This window comes from Sarcophilus harrisii, chromosome 2, assembly GCF_902635505.1.
Source record: "Sarcophilus harrisii chromosome 2, mSarHar1.11, whole genome shotgun sequence".
NCBI lineage: Eukaryota > Metazoa > Chordata > Mammalia > Dasyuromorphia > Dasyuridae > Sarcophilus > Sarcophilus harrisii.
In genome coordinates this window covers 381806236-381830209 of record NC_045427.1, presented here as the reverse complement: position 1 = coordinate 381830209, position 23974 = coordinate 381806236, and the positions used below count along the sequence as shown (strand labels likewise).

The 23974-nt window shown below is 40.3% G+C and overlaps 1 protein-coding gene across 1 annotated transcript in view; it reads right to left on the bottom strand.

Annotated features, from left to right (window-relative positions):
* The window catches only part of PPARGC1B (PPARG coactivator 1 beta), a 150514-nt gene that overhangs the window by 11106 nt on the left and 115434 nt on the right, over positions 1 to 23974 (bottom strand). Inside the window, exons 3-8 of the mRNA XM_023505499.2 lie at positions 14672 to 14887; positions 11333 to 11449; positions 8054 to 9242; positions 7176 to 7212; positions 6462 to 6526; positions 4707 to 5472 (exon numbers count right to left, since the gene is read on the bottom strand). Of these exons, the coding sequence (XP_023361267.2) occupies positions 4707 to 5472; positions 6462 to 6526; positions 7176 to 7212; positions 8054 to 9242; positions 11333 to 11449; positions 14672 to 14887 (2390 nt within the window). The remainder of the gene's footprint in view (positions 1 to 4706; positions 5473 to 6461; positions 6527 to 7175; positions 7213 to 8053; positions 9243 to 11332; positions 11450 to 14671; positions 14888 to 23974) is intronic.

The following is a 23974-nucleotide window of genomic DNA, read 5'->3' as shown; positions in this document are numbered from 1 at the left end:
GATAAAGATGCATTGGCTCCAGCAGACAGGTTTCATAACAAAGGAAAAAACTCAAGAAACATCAGGTGGTTCCATCTCTGACTACATGTGCCACTGAAAAAGCATGACTGTTAATCCTATGTGTATGGCAATTGACTTATTATCATCAAAAATTGTTGATAAGACTGTTACAGAACTTCAAAACCACAAGGAATCATTGGAGTCTCTGATTCCCTAACACATGATGAGGCTGTTGCAAGACTTCAAAATCTACAGAAATCATTGGATTCCCTGACATATGAAGTAATGGACAATAGATTAGTTTTGGACCGTCTCTTGGCAGCTGAAGGAGGCATATGTGTGATTGTTATTTACATACCTTCCTTCTAGGACTTCTGGAAATCTTTTACAATATCATATTGATTCATACTGTTATATCACTACTTGCATGTACAATTCATATTTGTTATACCACATTAAGCCTGCACTGGCTGTGGGGAGAACCATCACTACTAGCCTGTGTTATATTACTATGTGCTTGTATAATACCTCCCATGCTGATGTATTTATGTATACCTATTTCAAGTGAGACCCTTCAGAAACCTACTAACAAAATATGGTTTGACTCCCTATTTTCCTTTGGTGTTTTCATCTCCCTTCCTGAGATGTCAGGGAGGACGTGACCACCTGTGCTCTAAAACAAAAGAAAGCAGGAGATATAATGGGCCAGAACTCTGGAGAAATATACTTGAGGCAAGAATTCTTACAGCAAAGTGTTAACTCGGTGGAATTGAGATGATTCTCTAGTTTATATGTACTTAGTATAGTTCTACAAATTGACACCTTGTTGTAAAATAATACTTGTTTCAAGTACACTTGGCCTTCTACAACCCATGTCTGGTGGTGCAAAATGAAAGTACGCACATTGTTCTTGGTTCCACTGAGGCAATCTGTGGCTTTAAGGTATTCCCACTCTGCAAGCAAAAGCTTTAATTATATGTAAACGGATGAGGAGATCCTCCCACCTCACCAACCTTCAAGATACAGTAAAATCCTCAGATAATGGAAGCCACTTATAAACCTCAAAGTACTCAAATCCAGTCAACAGACAAAGTAAAGAAAAACTAGGACAATACAATTTAGAGTAGAAAGACACCTTTGAGATTAGATTATCAAAACTCCCTCATTTTTTATGAAAAACTGAAAAACTGAAACAAAGAGATGGTTGGACTTGACCTCAAATCACTTCAAAGTATTAAGAATCATAGCTAGAACCCAAACCCGGGATCCCCAATCCTTTTTCCACTAAAGTCAATTAGCAAGCAATTAAGCACGTACTATGTGCTAAGCACTGTGTGAGGCATGGGGGATATAGATAAAAGAATAATTCTTTACTTTCAAAGAATGGAAAATTATATAATAACAGATCCTAAAATTGGTCATTCAAAGACATCAGAAAGTCCTTGTACTTCAGCTCATGCATGTTGTTTACAGGAAATTCCCTCCCCCTTCCCCCAGTTGAGGCTTTCTCCAGGGCTATTTACTCTGATTTTATACACCATTCACACAGACCTAGACAAAACAAAACAAAAAACCTTAGAGGAATATGCATAGGAGGGCTGCATCCAGGCAAATATCTGTATACATGCACACATTTATTGTCCCTAATGCACAGCCCAGGACATCATGGATGATAGCAATGTCTTATGTCATCAAGAAAAGGCAAAACTCCACATTCTTAGGAAATTCCTGATCTGTTTTCAGGAAAAATTACAATGTGGACAAACTTTTCAATGATAATGCTGAGTAATTGGAGTATTACTGTTTTGTTTGTCCTTTGTTCTGTATGTATCTTCATAATAAAATGAATGGATGCTTTGAGTGAGCTAACAGGGGCCATGAGGACTCAGAAATAGCAAATGTTCCCTGATGAACTGGATTAAAGTCTTTTTTATCACCTCAGGCCTCAAGTCTCTCCCCACTCCAGTTTATCTTTTATTCAGCTGTCCAGCTGAACTTTCTGAAAAGTACAGGTCTGACCATATCACTTTCCCCATCCCCATTCAATAAATTCCATTAACTCCATATTGTCTTCGGAATCAAACATAAACTTCTTTCTTTGGCATTCAATATACTATATTGCTTTGCTCCTTCCTACCACCTGTTTTCTACTTCCTTCCAAATACTCTTTTGATGCAGGATAACTGGTGGTCTAGCTATTCCCCACACACTCCCATCGCTTGACATTCATTTTATTGTCTGTCTACCATGTTTGAAAATTTCTCCTATTTTGTCTTCATCTCCTAGTTTCCATCAAGTCCTAGCTAAAATTCCACCTTTTATAAGCCTTTCTTAAGGCTTGCTTAATCTTAATGCCTTCCCTCTACTTATCCTGTGTATATCTTGTTTGAACATAGTTTACATGTTATCTCCCTCCATTAGACTATAAGCTCCTTGAGGTCAGGGACAGTCTTTTGCCTTTCTTTGCAGTTTAACACAATAATTGGCACATAGTAAGTACTTAATAAATGCTTGTTGATTTTTTGGACTAATCAAGGAAAGGAGCTAAGACCTTTAAGGTCTTCAGTTAAAGAGATTTCACACAGTGACTGACACACAGTAGGTGCTTTAAAAACTGCTTGTTGACTTTTGGGACCAACCAAGAAAAAGAGACTCTGGACATTAAGCTGGCTTTGGGTCACTTCAAACCACCTCTTTGAATCAGTTTCTCATCAGTAAAATGAGGGTGGTTTGATTAATTGATCTCGAAGGTGCCTTTGTGTTCTAAACTATATTTTCCTGTTTTTCATAAGTATCATAATATTTTGCCCCATAATTCAATGGTTAAGCTGCTATTTCTATCTAGGCATATAGTATTTACAATAGCACAGGAGTAAAACTGGCAAGCAACATAGTGGAGAGGGCACTGGACCTAGGAATTAGTAAGTACTGGATTCAAATCCCAAATACTTAATAGCTAGACAAGTCATTTAAACTCAATTTTGTCATCTGAAAAATCAGGGTTGGACTTGTCAGGCCTCCAAGAATCCTTCTAGCTATAAATATATGATCATAAGAACCAGCTCCAATCCAAGGACATAAGTTCTGATAATGCACCTGGCAGAGAATCTATGAAAACTCTTCCTGTTCCCTCTTGAACATGAAAAGATCAATAACTGCCTATTCTGGGAATTAGAATGTACTAGAAAAATAGAAAAAGGAGAAAAGTGTAAGACAGAAGAATTATCACTGCTACTAAGAGACAGAATCCAGGGCAAAGAAAGGCAGTCTCCAATTATATTCAAGTAACCAACCACAAGGTTCAACTGTTTCTTCCTTGATCAACCTAACAATTTGCTCACTGTAACATAGAAGCACTATAATTCTTGCCTTGAATTAGCTAGCACAATTTCTAGCAAAAAGGTAACAGGGTTAACTTCCTAAAATTCAAGTTAAGATAGTTTTCTCCACTTTGCATATTTAGTACAGCTTTTCCTCAGCAAGGTAGGCTGTTCCCCTGCTAATTATGCCATACCAGAACAAGGTTTTTCCCCATTCCATATCCAATCAGAGAGCTGGATCCTTGCAGCAGATAATTTGGCCAGGGTCAGCAAAGTCTTTCAAGGCTTCTTCTTGGAAGGGAGCATGGCATTCAGGGCTAAGGGTTCTGAGTCCCTGAGTAGCCAAGATATATCTTTTGTTTTTTTCTAGCAGAAGAAAAGACCTCTTTCTGCTCACTTCACAGATGAGGATATACCCAGGGCTGCCAAACTGCCCTAGTAACCACTAGGGAAAGCCCAGGAAAAGGGATCTACTCCCTCCAGCTGCATTCCTATCCCAATGCAGAAAGTCCAACATGGATGTATTCTGTACTGCCTCCTGGGCAAATTTGTGTGGCCTTTAACAGCTGGTCCACAGTGTGTGTCCCTTGCAGAATTTCTATTTTTCCCCCACACAAAAAGGCATGGTGTAATAGAAAGTGCTAACTTGGAATGGGTAAATCCTTTCATCATTTAGTAGTTTTCTGATCCTGGGATAAATCACAACCTTAATAAGCTTCAGTTTCCTCAACTTGTAAAATGGGAATAATAGTGTGCATCTTACAGTAGCTAAGTGTGGTATGTCCAGATTTCTCCTATGGTACCCAGGACAGATCCTGAAGCAAAATGAGTTGGTAGGACACATGTGAAAGGAACAGAGACCCATTTCCATCTTGAGCAACCATTTATATCGAGTGCTCTTCTACCACTAGTGACTTCCCTCTAAGTCCTGTCAATAGTTTGTACAAAATTATTTGCAGGCTCCCTTCCCTTCATTCCCCCCTTCCTGCATTACCCTCTGAATTCGAGAACAATGATCCTATTTTGCCTTTCTGTATATTCAAAGTGCTTAAAGGCACAGTAGCCGGTATAAATGTTGACCTAATTTGATCAACTTGCTGATTGATTGACCATAAGCTGAATTGTGGCAGCCACCAAAGAAATGCTGCCCAAGTTACTACCATAACAGGAAACCCCCTGCCCAGGCCAAAACCCAATTAGGACGAGGTTAGGGTAAGGATGGAGGGTTCGGCTGCTAGAAGGTAGACACTGCATCATTCATCTCGGGGCCGAGAGTCATCTTGAAAAAAGATAAGCAGGGAGAGGGCAGTGTCACAATGCTACAGCTGCCTGGTCAGTCTACCTCCTCCATTATCACTGTGGCCCCTAGTCTGTTCCCCAACCTACCTGAAAGTCCTCCGGTTTGCTGGAGACCTAGATCTGTGACATGAAGAGCCTGAACTTGATCGGCTCCGAGAGCAGTGATGCAAACTGGCTTTGCTGAAGGGTCTTGGGTGGAGGCAGTGCTGACATGGAAGTGAATGGACACAGAGATCATCATCTTCATCGTCCTCTTCTTCCTCCAAGAGGAAACCACTGTCACTGCTGCTGTCCTCAAAAACAGTATCATATTCTGGGCTCTTGCACAAGGCAAAATCTTCCTCCTCCAAGGTACCATCCAACAACCCAAAATGCTTCGTTAAGCTGGCTCGGATCTCATGGTCTCTTAGGGGCTTGCTGTCCTTATTGGGAGTTCTGCAGCTCCCACCTTCCTTGCTCAGTCCTTGTGCATCAACCCTGGAAACCCTGGACTGGGATCTGTCCTCTGTATGGACTGAGGAGGGCTCCCAGGACCTCAGCACCTTTCTCTGGAAGGATCCTTCTGGCTTGAGGACCTGGCAATAGTCATGGTCTCCAAAGGACCGGGAAAAGGGACGCTTCTGGCCTACCTGAGATGGCTGAACTGTGGCTCGGCTCAGGTGGGCCAAGAGCTCACTCCGCTCAGGATACTTCTTCCGGGATTTATGGGATCCTCTAGCAGCTGCCACAGGCCGAGGACCCTCAGGGGAGGGGATGGATGGAGCTGCCTCTTTGTTTGGCCTATGGTTCACATCTGGCTTGAAGGGGTCTTCCTCAATAGGTTTGTAGGGTGGCGTGGTTGGTGGTGTGAGACCTTCTCCCCGGCACCAAGAAAAAACAGACAGTGTGAGTTTGATGCTGGGCCCTGTCACCACAGCTTGCTAATTAAGATCACGGCTGCCTTTGTCTAATAAGACCCAAAGGTACCATCCATCCTCATGACTCACCTGGATAAAATTCTTAACCTTAGTCATTCAGAATCCAACCTGTTTTTCATTCTACCAGAGTAATGTTTATTTATTTACAGTTCATCAGGCCCAGACCCCAGGAACCTGGTTAAGTTCCAAGAACCCAACAGGGAACTGCTGACATTCCCAGGGGTCTTGGGGTTATTTTTGTCTCTATTAAAATGCAAAACTCAGGCCTCCATCTGCTGAAGAAAGTCCGAGTCCGCCAAGCTCATGCCCCTATCATTGAAATTGGAGGCACTTTGAAGACCAAATGGTCTGACCCATACCTAATTGAGAATGTCTCTTACAACATTTTTGACATGTAAGCATCTAGCCTGTATTTGGAGGCATAACTACCTCCTGAAGCAGTCCAGCAATAGCTCATGTATTAGAAAAGTCATATTCTCTTCAAATCTAAATCAAACTTTCACTCAATATTTTCAAACTCTTCTTGCTAGAGTAAAACTAAAAAAATCCATTTTCTACATGGGAGCTCTTTAAAAACTCAAAGATAACTACTATGTCCTCTCTGAGCCTTCTCTGTTTCCAGGTCAAACATCCCAGTTCCTTCTTTCAGACAAAATAGAGAGTGAGAGGCAGGGTTAGCATCCAGATTGTGAACTCCTAGTCACCTGACCAAGCTCCCAATGGAGTACAGCATGTTTGCCTGAGCCCATGTTTCCCAAAATTAGCCCTGGGATTGGATGGAGCAAAGATCTCATCAGATTTTGCTACCGGCCCACCTTGACCACAGTCACCCAACCCCAAGCAGGGTTATCCTAGAGGTGCAGTAGCTAGGATTCTACCAGAGGTGATGCTGGTAATGACTAGGAATAAAGAGGGGCCCCTTCACCTGCTGTCCCGCAGAGCTCCACTGTCAGCACCTGGTCAAAGTTCCTCTTCCCCAGTGAAGGGTCACTGGTAAGAAAGAAAAGAGGAGCTCAGAGACGCTGTGATCATTACATCATCACAGAGAAAGGATGGAGAAAAAGAAGCATTTTCTGCTGTGAATTTCAGTAAGACAATGGTTCTCAGGTTTAATTTGCTAGAGTTGCCCCTGATCCTCAATAGTTACAGGATGGGAAGTTAACAGGAAGATTTTTGGACAGATAGGATGATACTGTGTTTGGAGGGAGGGAAAGGAAAAAGGGAGGAGGAGAAAGAAAGAAGAGGAGACTGCTTCCTGTGGACTGGCTAAATCTGCAAAGATTGTGCAATTGGATCTCTTGGGTCTCCAGAGACTAACTTCTAGTCTGAAGTTGCTTTTAAAAAATGATCCAAGAAAACAATTTGCTCTCTGGAGATCCCTATAGTGTGCCCTCATGCACACACTCCCCACCCCGTATTATGCCATGTCATATATCACAGCATCCATTCACCATATTCTGTCATGCCATACTGTGAAATATCTCACTCCGCCATACGATGTCCAGCTGGGCCTTGAAGGCTTTTGGAGGGAAAGGGGCTTGAAATCAGAGGCAAATTCAAGTGCTAGAGACTCCCCATCTCCCTTCCCCCAACTATGTGAATTTTTTTCAATTAATCCATTATGATATTGTAAACTTACTTCTGTGACAAGGCCAGTGTGAAACACCTGGGAGTTTCTGAAAAGGAAGAAAGACACATTGACACACAGGAAAAACCATCAAGTCAGCTCCAAGACACAACAAAGTTGATCTCATCTGATTCCCCCAGTAGAATTATTTTGTTTGTTTTTTTTTGCTGAGGCAATTGAGGTTAAGTGACTTGCCCAGGGTCACATAGCCAGGAAGTATTAAGTATCTGAGACCAGATTTGAACTCCAGTCCGCCTGACTTCAGAGCTGATGCTTTCCCCCACTGCACCAACTAGCTGCCCCAGAATGTACTTTTGAGGGCACTTTCTGGGTTTCCCAGGAACTCAGCACATGATGAGGTAGTTAATAAATTCCGATTAATTAACTTGATCTCTCAAAAGCTGAACAACACCAGACTCTAGCTGCAACCAAGAGTTGCAAGGACCCTTAGTATAGACTGAGAGCCAAAATGTCAGCACCAGAAATGACCTTCAGAAGTCATCCAGGATAACCCTTTTATTTTACTTATGTGGAATGGCCTCTGGAGGTTGTCCAGGATAACCACTTTATTTTACACATGTGGAATGGTTTTCAGAGTCATCCAGGATAACCCTTTATTTTACACGTGTGGAATGGCCTTCAGAGGCCATCCAGGATAACCCCCTTTATTTTACACATGTAGAATGGCCTTCGGACCATCCAGGATAACTCCTTTATTTTACACGTGTGGAACCTGAGGCCTAAAGAAAAGAAACCAGTACTTAGTCACACAGTGAGCTGGAGGCAAAGCTGAGCCTAGAGCTTCTTGATGACCAAGTTTATGTCTCCCTGCTTCCTAACTCATCCTCTGTTCTCCCTGATGACCCGGCCCTCCACGCCCCTTTCTCTACCTCTCGAGCATAACCGAGGGCAGCTGTGGTCCTCGTCCGTCTCACCACTGCCACTCTCACTGGGACTCTCCAGGGCAAGGAGCTGGGCCGCTCTCTGCTGGGACTGGTCACAGACACTCTGTCCTTCCTCCAGGCTGCCCATCTCCACTTCCACTTCCGCATCATAGGCCTCTGGGTCCAGGCCCAGGGAGGGTAGAGGGTCTGCCCTCTCTTCTTGGGGCGCCTCATCTACAAATGAAAGCCATGGGCCTAGTTCAGGGTTCAGCCTCTTAGAGCGTCGAACAGCATAAATAGAGCTCTCTGGCTTCCGTCCCACCTTGGTCCCGATTGACAGAGGTGGACTCTGTGCACACATTCTTGCCTCCCTTTGCCCTTCTTTCTCTTCCTCCTTTGTCACTGGTACCGGATTAACTTCTTCCTTCACTTCCACTTTCAGGGGCCTGAAGCTGGGCCTGGGTTCGGTGGTCCCAGGGGAGGCCTTGATCCGGACCTCACACGCCTTCTCAGACAGGGGTCTTTGGCTTTCCTCCAAGGGCCCTGGACTGACCTTGGTACTGGGCGACAGGGAAGCATAGATTGGCCTGGCCAGCCGATAGGGCTTGCTCACATCACAGAGGAGGTCTTGAGCCAACAGTTCTCTCAGGATAGAAAATTTGGACCAGGAAGCTTTGGGAGGCTGGAGAGCTGCTGGCCTCTGCACCAGGTTCTCTGGTGCCTTCCCCTCCTCGTTCTTGCCGGATGCTGTCTTTTGTAGCGTGCAATCAGCCTTGGCTTTCTTGGGAGGGTTGCTGCAGGACTGAGGGGGGGTTGCCAAGGCTTGGACGGGCATCTTTCTCTGGGGAAGGCAGTAGGTATGCATGTAGTGGATCAGCTCCACCATGGCATGCATGTCCTCAGGACAGCCAAACTGGTCCCCGGGAACTGCTTCAGACGGCACAGGGGAGGCCAGGGATGAGGCCGGAGTGAGCCTGGGGCTTAGGCAATCCTCGCCCGAGTCACTTTCTTCCTTGATGGTGGGCCGAGGGCTCTGGGCTGGTGGGGAGGGAGGCAGCTGCTGCCATTCCCTGTCTGGAGCCTGAGGGACAGTACGAGGACAGCAAGGAGCGGAGGTGAGATGTCTGTGCAGTTCAGTGTAATTTCGACTTTGAGTCTGGGGAGGTGAGGACTTCTTGTCCTGGGGGCTTTCCATCTAAAGAGAGACAGAGCAGTGATAAGGAGAGAAAGCCCACATTTCACTCCTTGTGAGGGCGAAGGAGAAGGAGGTCCATGTGATAATGTGTCTAGGGGATATGACATAGAATTTAGAATCAGCATACCTAAGTATGAATCTCAGATCTCCCATTCTAGTAGTGCGACCTTGAATAAGTCAACTTTAAATCACTGGTCGATGTTTCCTCATCTATAAAATGAGGATATTGGATTAGATGCTCTCAAAAATATATTCTAGTGCTAATTTTTTTTTGTGGTAACTTAGTTTTATCTTGGGCAGTTTACTCCGCTATGACATGGAGTTCTTTGCTGGGCTTTGCCATATGTTCTTTCTACAAGAATGTTTGCTAGGTTGTTGAAATCTGTTGATTTCAGAAAAGCCTGGAAAGACTTACATGAAGTGATGCTGAGTAAATTGAGCAGAACCAGGAGAACATTGTACACAGTAAGAACAACGTTGGGCAAAATGAACGTTTAGCTCTCCTCAGCAATGCAGTGATAAGAGACAATTTCAAAAGCTATCCACATCCAGAAAAAGAACATGGAGTCTGAATGCAGATCAAAGCATACTATTTTCACTTTTTTTCTTTCTTGTAGTTTTTCTCTTTTGTTCTTGTTATTCCTTTGCAACATAGCCAAAGTGGAAATAGGTTTAATATGATTGTACATATATGATCTATATCAGACTGTTTGCTGACTTGGGGAAAAGGGAAAGGATAGAGGGAGGGAAAGGAGGAAAAAATATGGAACTCAAAAATCTTTTAAGAGTGAATGTTGAAAATTATCTTTACATGTGATTGGGAAAAAAAATGCTATTTTAAAAAGTGAAAAAAGCATTTTTTGAAAATGTAACAGAAATCATAACAGATTTTATTAAAGTAAAAATATTTCAATAATAAATCTTTTAAAAGAACGTGATTCTAGACAACATTGCTATCATTTGTACTATTACTCACTCCAAAGGCAAGACATGCATTGCTGGCATATTCTACCAAACCATCCATCCATACAGAAATGACCAAGAGAATATGCTATTTCACTATGATCATCATGGCTCCAGCATTAACTGGATCTTTTAATACTGGTACCAATGATCTTTAGAATATGAGGGTAACATATCTTTAAGGAAGACCAGGAATTTTCAGAATGCCCATATGATAGACAGCAGGGATTAAAGAATTCAAAGCAATGCCCAAATAGCAACTTGCAAAATCAGAATTAGAAGCTAGAACCTCCACTGACAAATTTAGTATTCTTTTTTCACTGTACTACATGAGATGATTATGTTAGAAGTTGGAGGGTAACTTAAATATCATACCAGAAGGTACTGACATCTGTAGGACTGTCTACATTCATCTTCTGTTTTAACTGATATGAGATTCATTCGCCCTCCTTGGTGCCTTTCCTAGGACCCCAAATTGGAACAGATTCACTTTACAAAGGAGGAAAAGGAGTCTTACAGGAGCAGGGTGACTTTGACCCAAAGTCACCCAGAGTCAGCAGTGATCTGGGATTAGAGCTCAAAGCTCCTGACTCTCAATAAAATATTTGTTGAAAAATGAATGAAAGAGGGAAACAAGGAATCCTTCTATTCTTCTGTTTGTGGTAGTCCAGAATGTGCCCATTATCACATAATTTCCCAAAAGGGACCAGTTCTCAGCAAGGGACCCTCATTGGGATCCTCTGCTCTCTCCATGGTTTCCCTGTCCAGAAACTCCTCCCACTCCTTCCACTTAGGAGAGCCACAGTGTTAATATCTTTGTGGAATGACCCTATGGTCTTTCCCTCCCTCCTGAACTACTGGATATACTACTGACTACAGGACTCTGATTTTACTATGGGGCTCAGTCTGGGGGAGTTTTAGAAGGAAAACTAGGTAGCCCTTGGAGAGATATAGTATTTACATATAACAAGGTATATGTCTATCTATAACTCTCGGATCTTGGATGGGGAAGTAAAAAAAGATAGCATCCATGTTAACTATGAGAGCCAGCAGGTAACCAAGAGCACACCTAGAGAAGACACAATCTTGTGGCTTCCCACAAAGCCTTCACTTGTGCATGGGAATACCTTGAGGTAAGGTCTCTGGCTTTTTGACTTTGATGCTCCTTGCCGCCGAACAGTCCCTTCCTTCTGGGTTTCCATGCTTGGAGTAGTGTGGGATGGAGAGAGGAGTAGCTTCTGCAACTGGTAGGAGAAGCAAAACACACACAAAAAAAAGCATGACTTTAATTCCAGATGTCATCATTTTTAAAGAAAGTGAGCATTCCAAGGATCATAAATGTAGAGATGGATATTGTTAAAACATTCTTAAGTCCATCCTCCTTTTACAGATGAGAAAATTTGTCCCAAAGAGATGCAATGATTTGCCACAGGTTGCAAATAGTAAACTTGGGATTTGAACATAAATCGAGTATTTCATCCTGGAAACAATTAATCCTCAAGAAATTTGAACAAATTTTTTGGTTTGACTATTTCCCTAGAATTCCAATCTTTTTGGTTGGGATCTGAATCTGGAAACAAAAAAGACTTTTAAAATCATCTAGCCCAACCCCCTCATTTTCCAGATAAAAGAAATTAACTTCAGAAAGACAAAGGGATTTGTCCAAAGTACTAAAGTTGGCAATTAGACTATGTCTGGGCTCCTGGGATTCTGAGTAACATGCTATAAGGAAGGATTTTTTAGCCTTTCACAGAGAACATGGTTTTCAGATACAATAAAATATATGAAATTTGCTATTATAAGGAAGACCCTATGCTATCGTCCCCAAGCTCTGATAGGCATAAAGACTGAGTCAATATTAAGGCAAGAATGTTTAAAGCCAGAACTCAGAATTCAAGTCTGAAAGTCAAATGGCCTCCATTTTCACATTTCTCAGGAAGACCAAAAAAAAAAAAAAAAAAAAAAAAAAAAAAAAAGCTTTGTGGCTTCTGCTCCACAGGTTGGTGAGCATCAAGAACTGCTGCAGAAATGAGAAATATAGATTTCTACCACAGGGGGCTGCTCTTACCTTGCCCAAGGCAAGGTCTTCCCTTCTTCCTTCAGGGAAACGGCACAGTTTCCTCCTTTGTTCCAGCTTCAAGGTAGAAAAATTTCTCTTTGACTAGTCATCTAGATATTTGGTTCCAAAAGAAGCAATGTACCTCTCTTCTAGATAGCAACTTATCACTGTATGAAATCAGGGTCTCAGCAGCCTCAGAGATGTGGAACAGAGTGTCAGAGAGGGAAGGGAAATTAGAAGTTCTAGTTCAACTCCCATATTTTAAAAATAGGGAAACTGAGGCCTGGAAAGGCAAAGCAGTAGACAATCCCACAAAAGTGGATGTCACAAGTTGTTAGCTCAGAGCTTTATCACTACCAGGACTCCCAAATTTTAGAGGGGTAAGGCATGGGTTCAGAGCTGGAAGGTCCTTCCAAATAAACTCGGTCCAATCCCTTGCTTTATTTTATAGATGAAGAAACTCAGGCCTAGGGAAAAGTGATTTACTCAATGGGTAAATAAATAGTCATAATAAAGTAGTAAATGAGGAGAAACAGAATGTAAACTGGGTCCTCTAATTCTAAATCCATGCCCTTGGCATTACAGTATAGCACTGCTTCTCAAGCTTTTTGGTCTTAGGACTCATTTATGCTCTTAAAAATTATTGAGGGTTTCTCAAAAAGCTATTGTTTAGGGGGTCATATATGTTGATATACTATATTAGAAATTAAAATGTCTTAGCTTTGTTAGGAAAATAGTTTTGACTTTGAAGACTCCTTCAGAGAGTCTCAGAGACCCCCAAGAGTACCTAGAACACACACTGAGAGCTACTGGATTATGGCTATCTCCAGGAGACTGAGGAGAAAGAGACCATTAATAAGTTGTGTACATAAGTAAGACCAATATTGTAAGATGTTCAGCTGGAAATAGCATAACAATTCTCAGCAATACAATGATCTAAGATACTTTGAAGGACTTAAAGGAAAAATGCTATTCAGGAGAAGCTAAATTGTGCAATGTATGGGGTATACAATCAGGAGGATATAGTCAAGATTCAAATCTGGCCTCAGATACTTAACATATACTAGCTGTGTAATCCTGGGCAAGTCACTTAACCCCAGTTGTCTCACACCACCGCACCAAAAAAAAAAAAAAATGCTATGCATCCATACCCAAAGAAAGAACTGATAGTGTCTGAATGCAGATTGAAGCATACTTTTAAAAATAATTTTATTCTTCTTGAGGTTTATGGTTTTTTTTTTTAACAATATTATTGAAATGTTTTGTATGATTACATATGTATAACTTTTATTGAATTGTTTGCATTGTCATTGGGGGAGGGAGAGAATATGGAATTAAAAGATTTTTATACAAATGTTGAAAATTGTTTTTATATGTAAATAGGGAAAATAAAATACTAAATAGGCAGAGCTAATAACAAAAATTTTTTGCAATCATAATAAATTGAGTACATAAGGGAAACATTTTTCTTTGGGCCATAACCCCAATCCTACATCTGCTCTTTCAATTTACAGATGGGGAATATTTTCCATATTTCCATAATTTGAAAGAGACTTGCCCACAGTCATACTGTCAAGAAGGAATAGAAATGGGATAAGCATCCAAGTTGTATAATACTCAGATAAGTGAATTTTCACTTGGAGGTTATCAATTCTTGTTATAATTCCTAGAAAGAAAATGGCAATGAGTTTGACTCCCAGGCTAAGGCTTAACATCTTTCCCCAGGCTGGGCAGAGGCCAGAGACTGTCCATAAAAAGTGATATAAAACAGTCTCTTGAGCAAGAGGTTATAGGGAATGAGGTTTGGGAAACCGAAACAGAGAGAGCTCAGCAGCTCATTAAAGTTGGGGGACCATGGCCACAATGTATTGCAGTCAAATGATGCTTCAGTCTTCTGGGAGGAAGAATGGGAAGGAGATGTCTCTGAAAAATGGAAGAGAAGACTTCAGAAGAGATTTTCAGGCACAGGCTTACAGAGCCAGAATTCAGATGTGGGATCATAGGAGCATAAGACAAAAAACTAGAAGACAGCTTGGAGATCATTTAGTCTTAACCCCTTCATTTTAGAGATGATACAATTGAGATCCCAGAAACTTAATTTGCTCATGAGCACATAGAGACATTAAAATGATAGTATTGAAATACCATCTCTCTAAATAAGTACTAGGTTTCTTCCATTATGTCATATGTACACACATACAATCATTCAAACCTCATAGTAACTGAATTCTTTATCCTCCCCAACTTCTCCCCAAAATCAACAAACCTGAGCTAGGGGTAAGCCTGAAGGAGCTTTAGAGCTCCTGAAAGGGAAAGAGAGGGAAAAGTTCATACTTTTGTACCCATCATATCTATGTAGCCAGCTTATGCAATTCCATTTAAATAGAAGTAAAAAATGGATTCTTACCAGAGAAAGTTCATCAACCTCAGATCCAAGGGCCTGCAGCCCATCCAGGGCATCAGGACTGGCTTTGGGTGAGGGAATGGGTGAGGTGGGGTCTGGGGTAGGCACATCCCCATCTTCCAGAGTGTGAAAGGCAGCCAAGCCCATGTCCTCTTCCTGGATATCATCCAGGGTTTCAGTGAGAGCAGCCAACAAAGCCTCAGTTTCACCACTGATGATCTAAAATAGGGAAGAAAGATTTACGAGATTAACAGATGATACTACAGAAACATGCTTACACTTTTGGGCTGGGGTTCACGGGCCTTTCCCTTTCCTCTGCTACCATAACTCTGTCAACATAGCTTGATTCTCTGCAGAACATCGAGGAGGTGTTACATAACTATTTCACAGGTTTGAAAAATGTTAGAACTGGAAGGAACCTTAGAGATTATCTAAATCATAAACCCCTCACTTTGCAGATGAGAAAAATGAGATCCGTGGAAGGGATTTTCTTACGATCATGAATCCAATTGGCAACATAGCTAGGATAAAAATACCTGAGGGTTTCTTGACTGAGCCCAGTGCTCTATGAAAGAGAAGAAAGAAAAGGAAACAAATGAAAGGGAAAAGAGAGACGAGAAAGGAAAGGAAAGAAGAATAAAGAGGGAGAAGAATAAAAGAAAGGGAGAGAGAGAGGAAAGGAAGAAGAAAGAGACAAAAAGGGAAGATACAGATAGATGGTAGGATATGGGTACCATCTAATTTTTTTCCCCTGACAGTTCCTGAATCTTAGTGTATTTAGAGTTTTGAGAAATGTTTACAAAAGATAGGAAAACAAAACTAGTCAAACCCCAATTATGCAGAATAAACTTGTTGGTGATAATTTCTGAGTACCTGTCACTATTTCCTCTTACTAGGCTATAAGTTCCTTGAACTGGATTCTATCGAAACTTTGCAGCTCACGTAGCTCCTGCATGCAGCAGGAAATCATTAATATTTGTTGCTAAAGAAAACAGGGCTCAGCAGCTCATTAAAGTGGAGGGTCATTACCACAATATATAACAGTCAAATAATACTTCCATCTGCTGAGAAGGAGAATGGGCTCTGCCTCTGAAAAATGGAAGAGAAAACCTCAGAGGAAGTCTTCAAACCCCGGCCCACTAGAATAGAGAAGACTTTTAGTCAAGATTTGGTTGGATGAGATGATCTCTGATATGCATGCAAATTCTAAAGATTCTGAAATTCTTATATGCTCCTTGAGGGTAGGGACCATTGCATTTTTATCTGACATCCCTGATACTTGGCAGTTATTAACATAATCACTGAAAAAAAATCAAAGTAGGTACTTAATAAATGTTTGCTGAATTTGAGGGGATGGGGACTGGGGAGAGAAGAGGAATTAATACCTTCACTTCCAGGAAAGCTTCACTATTTTCTTTTGATCATTTCCAGAACAACTCAAGTCAGTAAAGCAGAGATGAGCAGAGAATAGGCAGTGGTGAAAAAAGTCCTGGCTTGGAGTTCAGGTGAGCTGGATTCTAATTCTAGCTCTATCACTTACTAGTTAGGACCTTTAGCAGGCAAGTCATTCACACTTCTAGGACTCAGTGTTCTTCCAAAGATCACTTTTAGCTCTAAGATTCTAATGCCAGGCATTTTTCTAATTAATAAATGAGTACCTCAAGTCTTAATCAAGGCTTAATGCTGGGCCAGCATGACCCCAAAGAAAGGCAGGCTACCTAGGAGTTAAGCTGGATAACTCTAACATACCTCTCCTGTCATTTTGCCAGTTAATAAAAATTCCACTATTAGAACTTCAATCTTTTGACTATAAAACTTGAATTCCTTTAAAATACATATCTTCTCTTTCTTTACAGCATAATGAATATAGAAATATGTTTAGAAGAATTGCACACATTTAACCTATATTGGATTGCTTGCTGTCTTGGGGAGGGAGGATGGAGGGAGAAAGAGGAAAAATTTGGAACACAAGTTTTTGCAAAGGTGAATGTTGAAAATTATCTTTGCATATTTTTTGTTGGAAAAATAAGATGCTATTTTTAAAAATATAAAAAAATAAATAAAATACATATCTTCTTAGGAGGATTTAGGTTAGTCTCTGTCACTGACATCTCAGGATGAATGCATTTCAGATCCTTACCTAAAAACCAATTTTCAGAGGGAGATGGGAGTGAAAGTCAGAGGCATCTAGTCTACATCTTGCCTAGGTCTTCTGATCCCAAATGCAGGGATCTTTCTTCTTCACCACAGATATCTGACTATTTTATTAATTTCTGACTCTTCTACAGCATATAGAGTCTCGTAGGTGACCTTGGAACATCCACGTCTATTGAGGATGATGGTCACAGTGTGGTCCAGGCTACTTTCCAAGCCTGCAACAGAATATGGGTCTATGGAGTTTGCACAGTCGAGGGAAACCATTGGCCACTTTCCAGGAAACCTCAGAGAGCTGGTTTTCATTTGTCACCTGATTAAGACAAGGAGAAATGAGGAGAAGGTATAGATTCCACCAAAGCAGAAGATCACATTGTTTCAAGGTGAAACATAATTTGCAATTGTCCTCACTTGCTCTGTAAGCAACTGGGCTTTGGTCATTAGCTCTACCAAGTCGGTATAGGAGAGGTAAGCTGCACAGACAGTGTATCAGGAAACAGTGATGGAAGCATTGCTCTAAGGCGGGGCCCTTTCCAAAAAAATAGCCCCCAAGAGATGCCACATAAATATGCTGCTGATACAATAAGGTGGTTCCCTACAACTGCACCGGGGAGATACCAATCTAAATTTAACTAACGTGAAACTGTGTGATGAGTGACACAGAGAGAGTGTTGCTATCTGCATGGAATACAGAAGAATAACATATTAGCACTGGTGAGAAGAGAGAGTGGAAGGTATTCTGAGCATGAGAACATAGGGGCATCAGATTATTGTAACCATGGCATTATCTTTTTATTTGTTTGACGCTCTACATTCCCCCAAATCATCTTCAGATCTGGAGCTAGACTCTTTTTTTTTTGAGTTCAAATTTAAGCTTGAGACTCTGGCTGAGGCATAGACTTCTCATATGTAAAATATGGGAATTGGGCTTGAGAGCCTCTGAGTTCTAAATGAGGCAGTTAGGTGGTCTAGTGGATAGAGTACTGGGAAGTCAGGAAGATTCATCTTTCCGAATTCAAATCTACCCTCTGACACTGTTTACCTGAGTTTCCTCATCTGTAAAATAAGCCGGAGAAAGAAATGGCAAAGCATTCCAGTATCTTTGCCAAGAACACTCCAAATGGGGTCACAAAGAGTAAGACAGGATTGAAAAACAACTCAACAATAAGCTTTAAATCTATGATCCTGAGGTCTTAATGTGATGTCTCAAGTTGGCTTTACCACTGGGAAGGGATATATGGTTTTGGATCCATTGAACTATTATATTCCTCAATAAAAATTAATAAAAAGATACAATCTTTCAATTGTTATTGAATTGTATATATTTGTATACAAATTGTATAATCTGTATACAATTAAAGGCAGCTAAAGTGTTATAATTTCAGATACTTACTAGCTATGTGGTCTTGGATTTTACTATCATTATTTACTGTTGTTGTGACTGACCAATGAGATCCAATCCCTCATTTTAATTACATAGTCAAAACTGAGAGGAGCAGAACATGGAATGATAGTGCTACTTTTATAGGAAAGACAGTCTGCCCAGCCCAGCTTAGCTATCAAAGATATGTAGTTTTACATTCTCCCAATCATCTTAATTATAATACCCAAGGCTCATTAAGCTGAAGTACTATTAGAAATCTATCCCAGGCAATGGGCTGCAGCAAAATGGATCCATGATTTGGCCCTTTTTTCTAGCCCTTGCCCAGGGCAAATTCTTCCCAATTCAACTTAGGCAACTATGGTACAAGGAAATTGTACTGGATTGAATACCAAAGTTTGTGTTTTGGCCCTATTCTGCTACTTAATTGTTGTCTGTAAATATTATGACAATAATAGAAAGTAAATCACTTTCCTTCTCCCTGAGTCTCAGTTTCCTCATCTATAAAATGGGGAGAATAACTATCTCACAGAGAGTATTTTGTTTTGTTTTGTTTGTTTTTTTGGGAGGGGAAGCTCTGCTGAATTTAAATCACTATATTAATGAGAATTGTTGACTTTGAAGGATTCTAGCTGTCTCCAACCCTGGCCCAAATCTTAATCCACAGGCTACGATCCTTGTTTATCATGTCTAGACTGGGGTCACTGAACTTGATTATTTCACAGAAGAATTCAATTCAATCTAACTTTACTAGGTACCTACTATATGCAAGGTACTAGAGTTCTTGCTGAAGAAATCAAAAGGATGTGGGATGACTGCTTGTGTCCCAAGCACCCAAGAGTTTACTGTGACTGTTATGGTAGATTCTAGATTTCCTTTTATTGGCAAAATTCTAAAACTTAGGAGAGATTCCTTGACCGAGAAACTTCAAATCTTGACTGTCATTTTTCTATCTGTGTGATCTTAGTGGAGTCACCTCCCTTTTCTATATAAAAGAAGAGAACTTGATTTAATGATGTTTAAATCCATTCCATGGATCTTATGTTGATTTAGAATCACTTATCCATTTCCCACGTATACAGGAAAATTATTTATTAGCTCTAGGCCTGGAATCAGGAAGTTCTGAGTTCAAATCTACCCTCAGATAGATAGAATAGATAGAAAAATCTACCCTCAGATCTTTTCCTCAACTATAAAATGGGAATAATATAGTAACACTTGCCTCTCAATGAGATATTTGTAAAGCACTTAGCACAGGGCCTGGCATATAGTAGATACTTAATAAATGCTTGTTCTCTTTGCCCACTCACCTCCTATTTAAAAAAAATTAAAATACACCAATACTATCCCATCCTGTCTCTCCCACCCACCTCTACACAAAGACCCTCATTCTTGGGATCGAAATGTTGTTGGATGACTTTCCCACTCCTTCTCTTGTTCAATTCTGGCTCTGGATTCCCCAGCCCTGAGAGAATTGGCAGAAACACTGTTTCATCACATGAATGCTGCCCTCCCTCCTTACTACCCCCATGGCCTTTTTCTCCCAATCCAATCCAATCCAAGCCTGTCTGTCCTTTCTTGAAGAAGTTATCTGAAATAGGGATCTCGTGATGGTTTCTTGGCTGTCCTGGCTCCATTTCAAGAACAGAAGCAACAGCTAGTAGTGGGGGGGTTGGGAAAAGAGGGGCTGGGGAGGGGTTGAAAAGATGGAACCAAAGAGTTTGTTATTTTTGTAACCAAATCTAAAAAAGGAAAGGACACAGTGAGTTTCTCCACTGGCTTGGATAACAATAACCTGCAGCTCAGTGCTCCTGGGAGCACAGGATGAAACAAACTGGCTTCATGAAATTTGAGGGGGAAGAGACAAAGTTAAGTTGGTTATGGCATAGATTGCCAGATACAGAAGCTCTTAAAAAACAGGCCCTGTCTATCTTACATTTTGTCTTCTAAGCCCCCTTCTAGTTCTGAAGAGTATAGGGCCCTTTCTTAAAATTTATAAAACTGTTTACATTAATCATATATCATTCAATTCTAGTCACAGCCTGGTAAAATAGGTGCTATTATTATCCTCACTTTACAGATAAGGAAACTGAGTCTGAGAGAGCCTAACTTATTTGCCTTTATCACAAAACTAGTAAGAGAATCAAGATTTTCTGTCTCTCTACTATACCATTTAACTTCCCTTTGCAGTTCTGTTATCCTCTGTTCTGTTTGGGAATGAATCAATAAACATTTATTAATTACCTACTATATGCCAGACACTGTAATAAGAATCCTTTTAGTTTTAGTACGAATGATAACAACATTCACCAAGTATTTACTATACACAGAACATTGGCGATACAAAGTCACTCAGTAAGGCTGTAACCAGCATTCAATTATTTACAGTGATGGCAGCTGAAATAGGAACTCAGAAGGCCTGAAAGAACTCTAGTACAGGAACTGAAGGTTCAACAAGCTGGTGGCAGGGAAATAGAGGGAATTAAGGTAAATTGTTATATTATCTTACTGATATGCTCTAAAAATGGCATTAATGGAGAGGGAAAGGGTTGAAAAAAAAGTTTTCTGTATGAAAAATTAATCCATATATCTTATTTTGACCATGCATATGCATTTTATATCTAGGACATATTTCTCTTCATATTGAACAGGGAATATTAAAAGGTTTACAAAAAGACATGGGATATGGGGACAGAAAGACTGAGGGACAGCTAAGTGAAGCAATAAAGATAACATGGACCCTGAAGTTGGGAGAATGCGAGTTCAAATACAACCTCAGCTATGTGACTCTGAGCAAGTCTCTTAATCCTGATTATCTCCACACAAAAAAAATCTGAGCCCCTTGGAAGCTATTTGCTTAGACTAGACTGACTTCTAGCCTGGGTATCTTTCCATCTCTTAAGATCCTCCCAACAATCCTAGGAGGTGGCCAGGGCAGGAATTGTTATTTGTCTTTTATTGATGTGGAAACTGAGGCCCAAAAGTCTCACACAGGTTTCTAACCTAACAAGTCAGTCAGAAATGAAGGTGGGGACTTCCAGCTCTCTTCCTGGCCAGTCCCTGGAAATAGCTCGCTTTGTTCTCACACTGTCATCACAGACAACTGGACAGAATGCGCACTTTGCTCACTAGTCACTTCCCTGTAATAGTAGAGCAAAAAAAGAAAGAGCTCCTCCTCCACAGCAGGAGTCTTCCACAACCCTCCCCCCTTTACTCCACTCATTCCCTCTGGAAACTGAGTGCAAATTAACCAAGGCTTTGTCAGCTGAGAGAGAGATATTAATAGATACAGAGATCCAGGGCTTCTTGCTCCACCCCCACCTCTCCACTGAACCTCTTCTTCTGGCTAATCTAAAGCTTGGAGAAAATGAATTTTAGAGTAATCTGAGGAGAAATCCCCTGGAAAAATTAGGAGACAGCTTGGTTTCAGGGAAAGAGCATTGGTCTGGGAGCTTCAAGACCCGAGTTCCCATCCTAGCTAGACCATTAAATTACAGGGGTGAGGGAGTGGGGGAGGGAGTGTCTCAGTTTCCCCTTAGCATTAATTAATTAATTACTATCTTTTGAGCATCAAAGGAAATAGTGAAATTGAAAACGCTTTGTAAAGCAAAAGCCTCCATGTAAATTCAAACTAATTATTATTATTAAGTACAGAATTTCATTTCATGGTTTTTTTAATATGCCCTTTGGGGCTTAGCCTAAGTGTTCCTCTTCTAAGAAGCCTTCTTTGATACCTCCAAATCAGAAGCAATCTTTCCTGGCATAGGATTTGGTGGGAGGGGAGGGGGTGAAGGAAGGGGGAAGAAGGGGGAGAGAGAGAGTTGGGGAAATATTCTTTATTAAGAATCTATCACTTTTCTGAATTAATGTTTATCTGCGGTCATGCATGTCTTGTCTCAACTACTGGACACAGAGCATCTTGAGAACAGGAACCAAGCCCTGTTTATCAAGATATTTCTCCCAGCACTGTATACAGTTAAGTTCTCAATAAATATTAAGTGTAATTGAAAATTAAAGAAAATTAATGAAGCACAAAATTGGTGAGAACAGCTCCTTAGAGGAGGGCAAGCTGGAGAGGTTGGAGAAAATATGAGTAAGTTGAGGGAACGAATATAGTATAACAGAAATAAAGGTGGGAAATAAGGTAGTATCTGTGATATTGATAACTGAGTATGTGATCCTTGGCCTAAGCTATTCTCAGTCATCTTAAAGTTTTCTGTATGAAAAATTAATCCATATATCTTATTTTGACTATGCATATGCATTTTATATCTAGGACATATTTCTATTCATATTGAACAGGGAATATTAAAAGGTTTACAAAAAGACATGGGATATAGGGACAGAAAGATTGAAGGACAGCTAAGTGAAGCAATAAAGATAACGTGGACCCTGAAGTTGGGAGTTCAAATACAACCTCAGCTATGTGACTCTGGGCAAGTCTCTTAATCCTGATTATCTCCACACACAAAAATCTGAGCCCCTTGGAAGCTATTTGCTTAGACTAGATTGATTTCTAGCCTGGGTATTTTTCCACCTCTTAAGATCCTCCCAACAATCCTATGAGGTGGGACATTCTTTCCTCACTCCCACCAGGAAAACCTTATATTAAAGTATGAAGAAGGGAAAGAAAAAAGTTACACACAATGTATTTTAAAAGTTTGATACCATTTATCTCATATAACTCATGATCCACTAAAAAGGGGTAGAAACAGAGAGTGGGATATGGGAAGAGAGCTGTTCCAAATCATTCAGTTTTAGGGTTTTGACTTTTTTTCTATTGCTAATTACATTAGGCTAACATTGCTTTGTTTCCAGTTGATAGAAATCTTTCCATGTTTCTCTGAATTCATCATTTTTATAATTTCTTATAGTACAGTATTATTGTATTACTTTCACTCATAATTTGTTTGGACATCCATGAATTAATGGTTACCACAAAAAATGCTGTTAAAATATATATATATATATATATATATATATATTATGTCTTTCTTTACATTCTGAAGTATATGTCTACCAGTAGAATCCCTGAGTCTAAGAGCATGGAAATTTTAATCACTTTCTTTATATAATTCTAGATTTTTTTCCAAAATGGTTGTGCCAATTCACAACTCCACCTGCAATGCATACCACCTATTTCCCACCATCTAATCCCATATAATCCAACAACTAATTACATCTTTTCTCATTTTTGCCAATTTGCTGCATGTGCTTTGAACCTTCAGGATTATCTTGATTTGTATTCTCTTGCCATTTATGTCTTGGTATTTTGGTTGCAAATAGTTTGCAATTCCCTTTTTTGGCTTAAGTTTATTTTTTAAAATAATTTTTTTTATTATAACTTATTGACAGAACCCATGCCTGGGTAATTTTTTTACAACATTATCCCTTGCACTCACTTCTGTTCCATTAAAATAACTTTTGCTGATATTTTCTGTTATCTTGGGATGTGATAGTACCCCAAGTATACCTTGGCCTCCCCCTTCATGAAAGCCATTCCATAAAACAAATAGCATTTTTTAGAAAGAAAAAAAAAAATCCTTTTTGGTATGTCATTCTGTTTCCATTGTTGTAATTACTATATGTATTGTTTTCTTGGTTCTGCTTACTTTACTCTGCATCAGTTCATATAAATCCTGTCATGCTTCTCTGTATTCATCGCCTACATCATTTCTTATACTACAATAATATTTCACTAAAGTCATGTACCACAGATTAGCCATTCCATGGAAAATGAGTATCTACTTAAAATTCTCAGCCATCTTAAA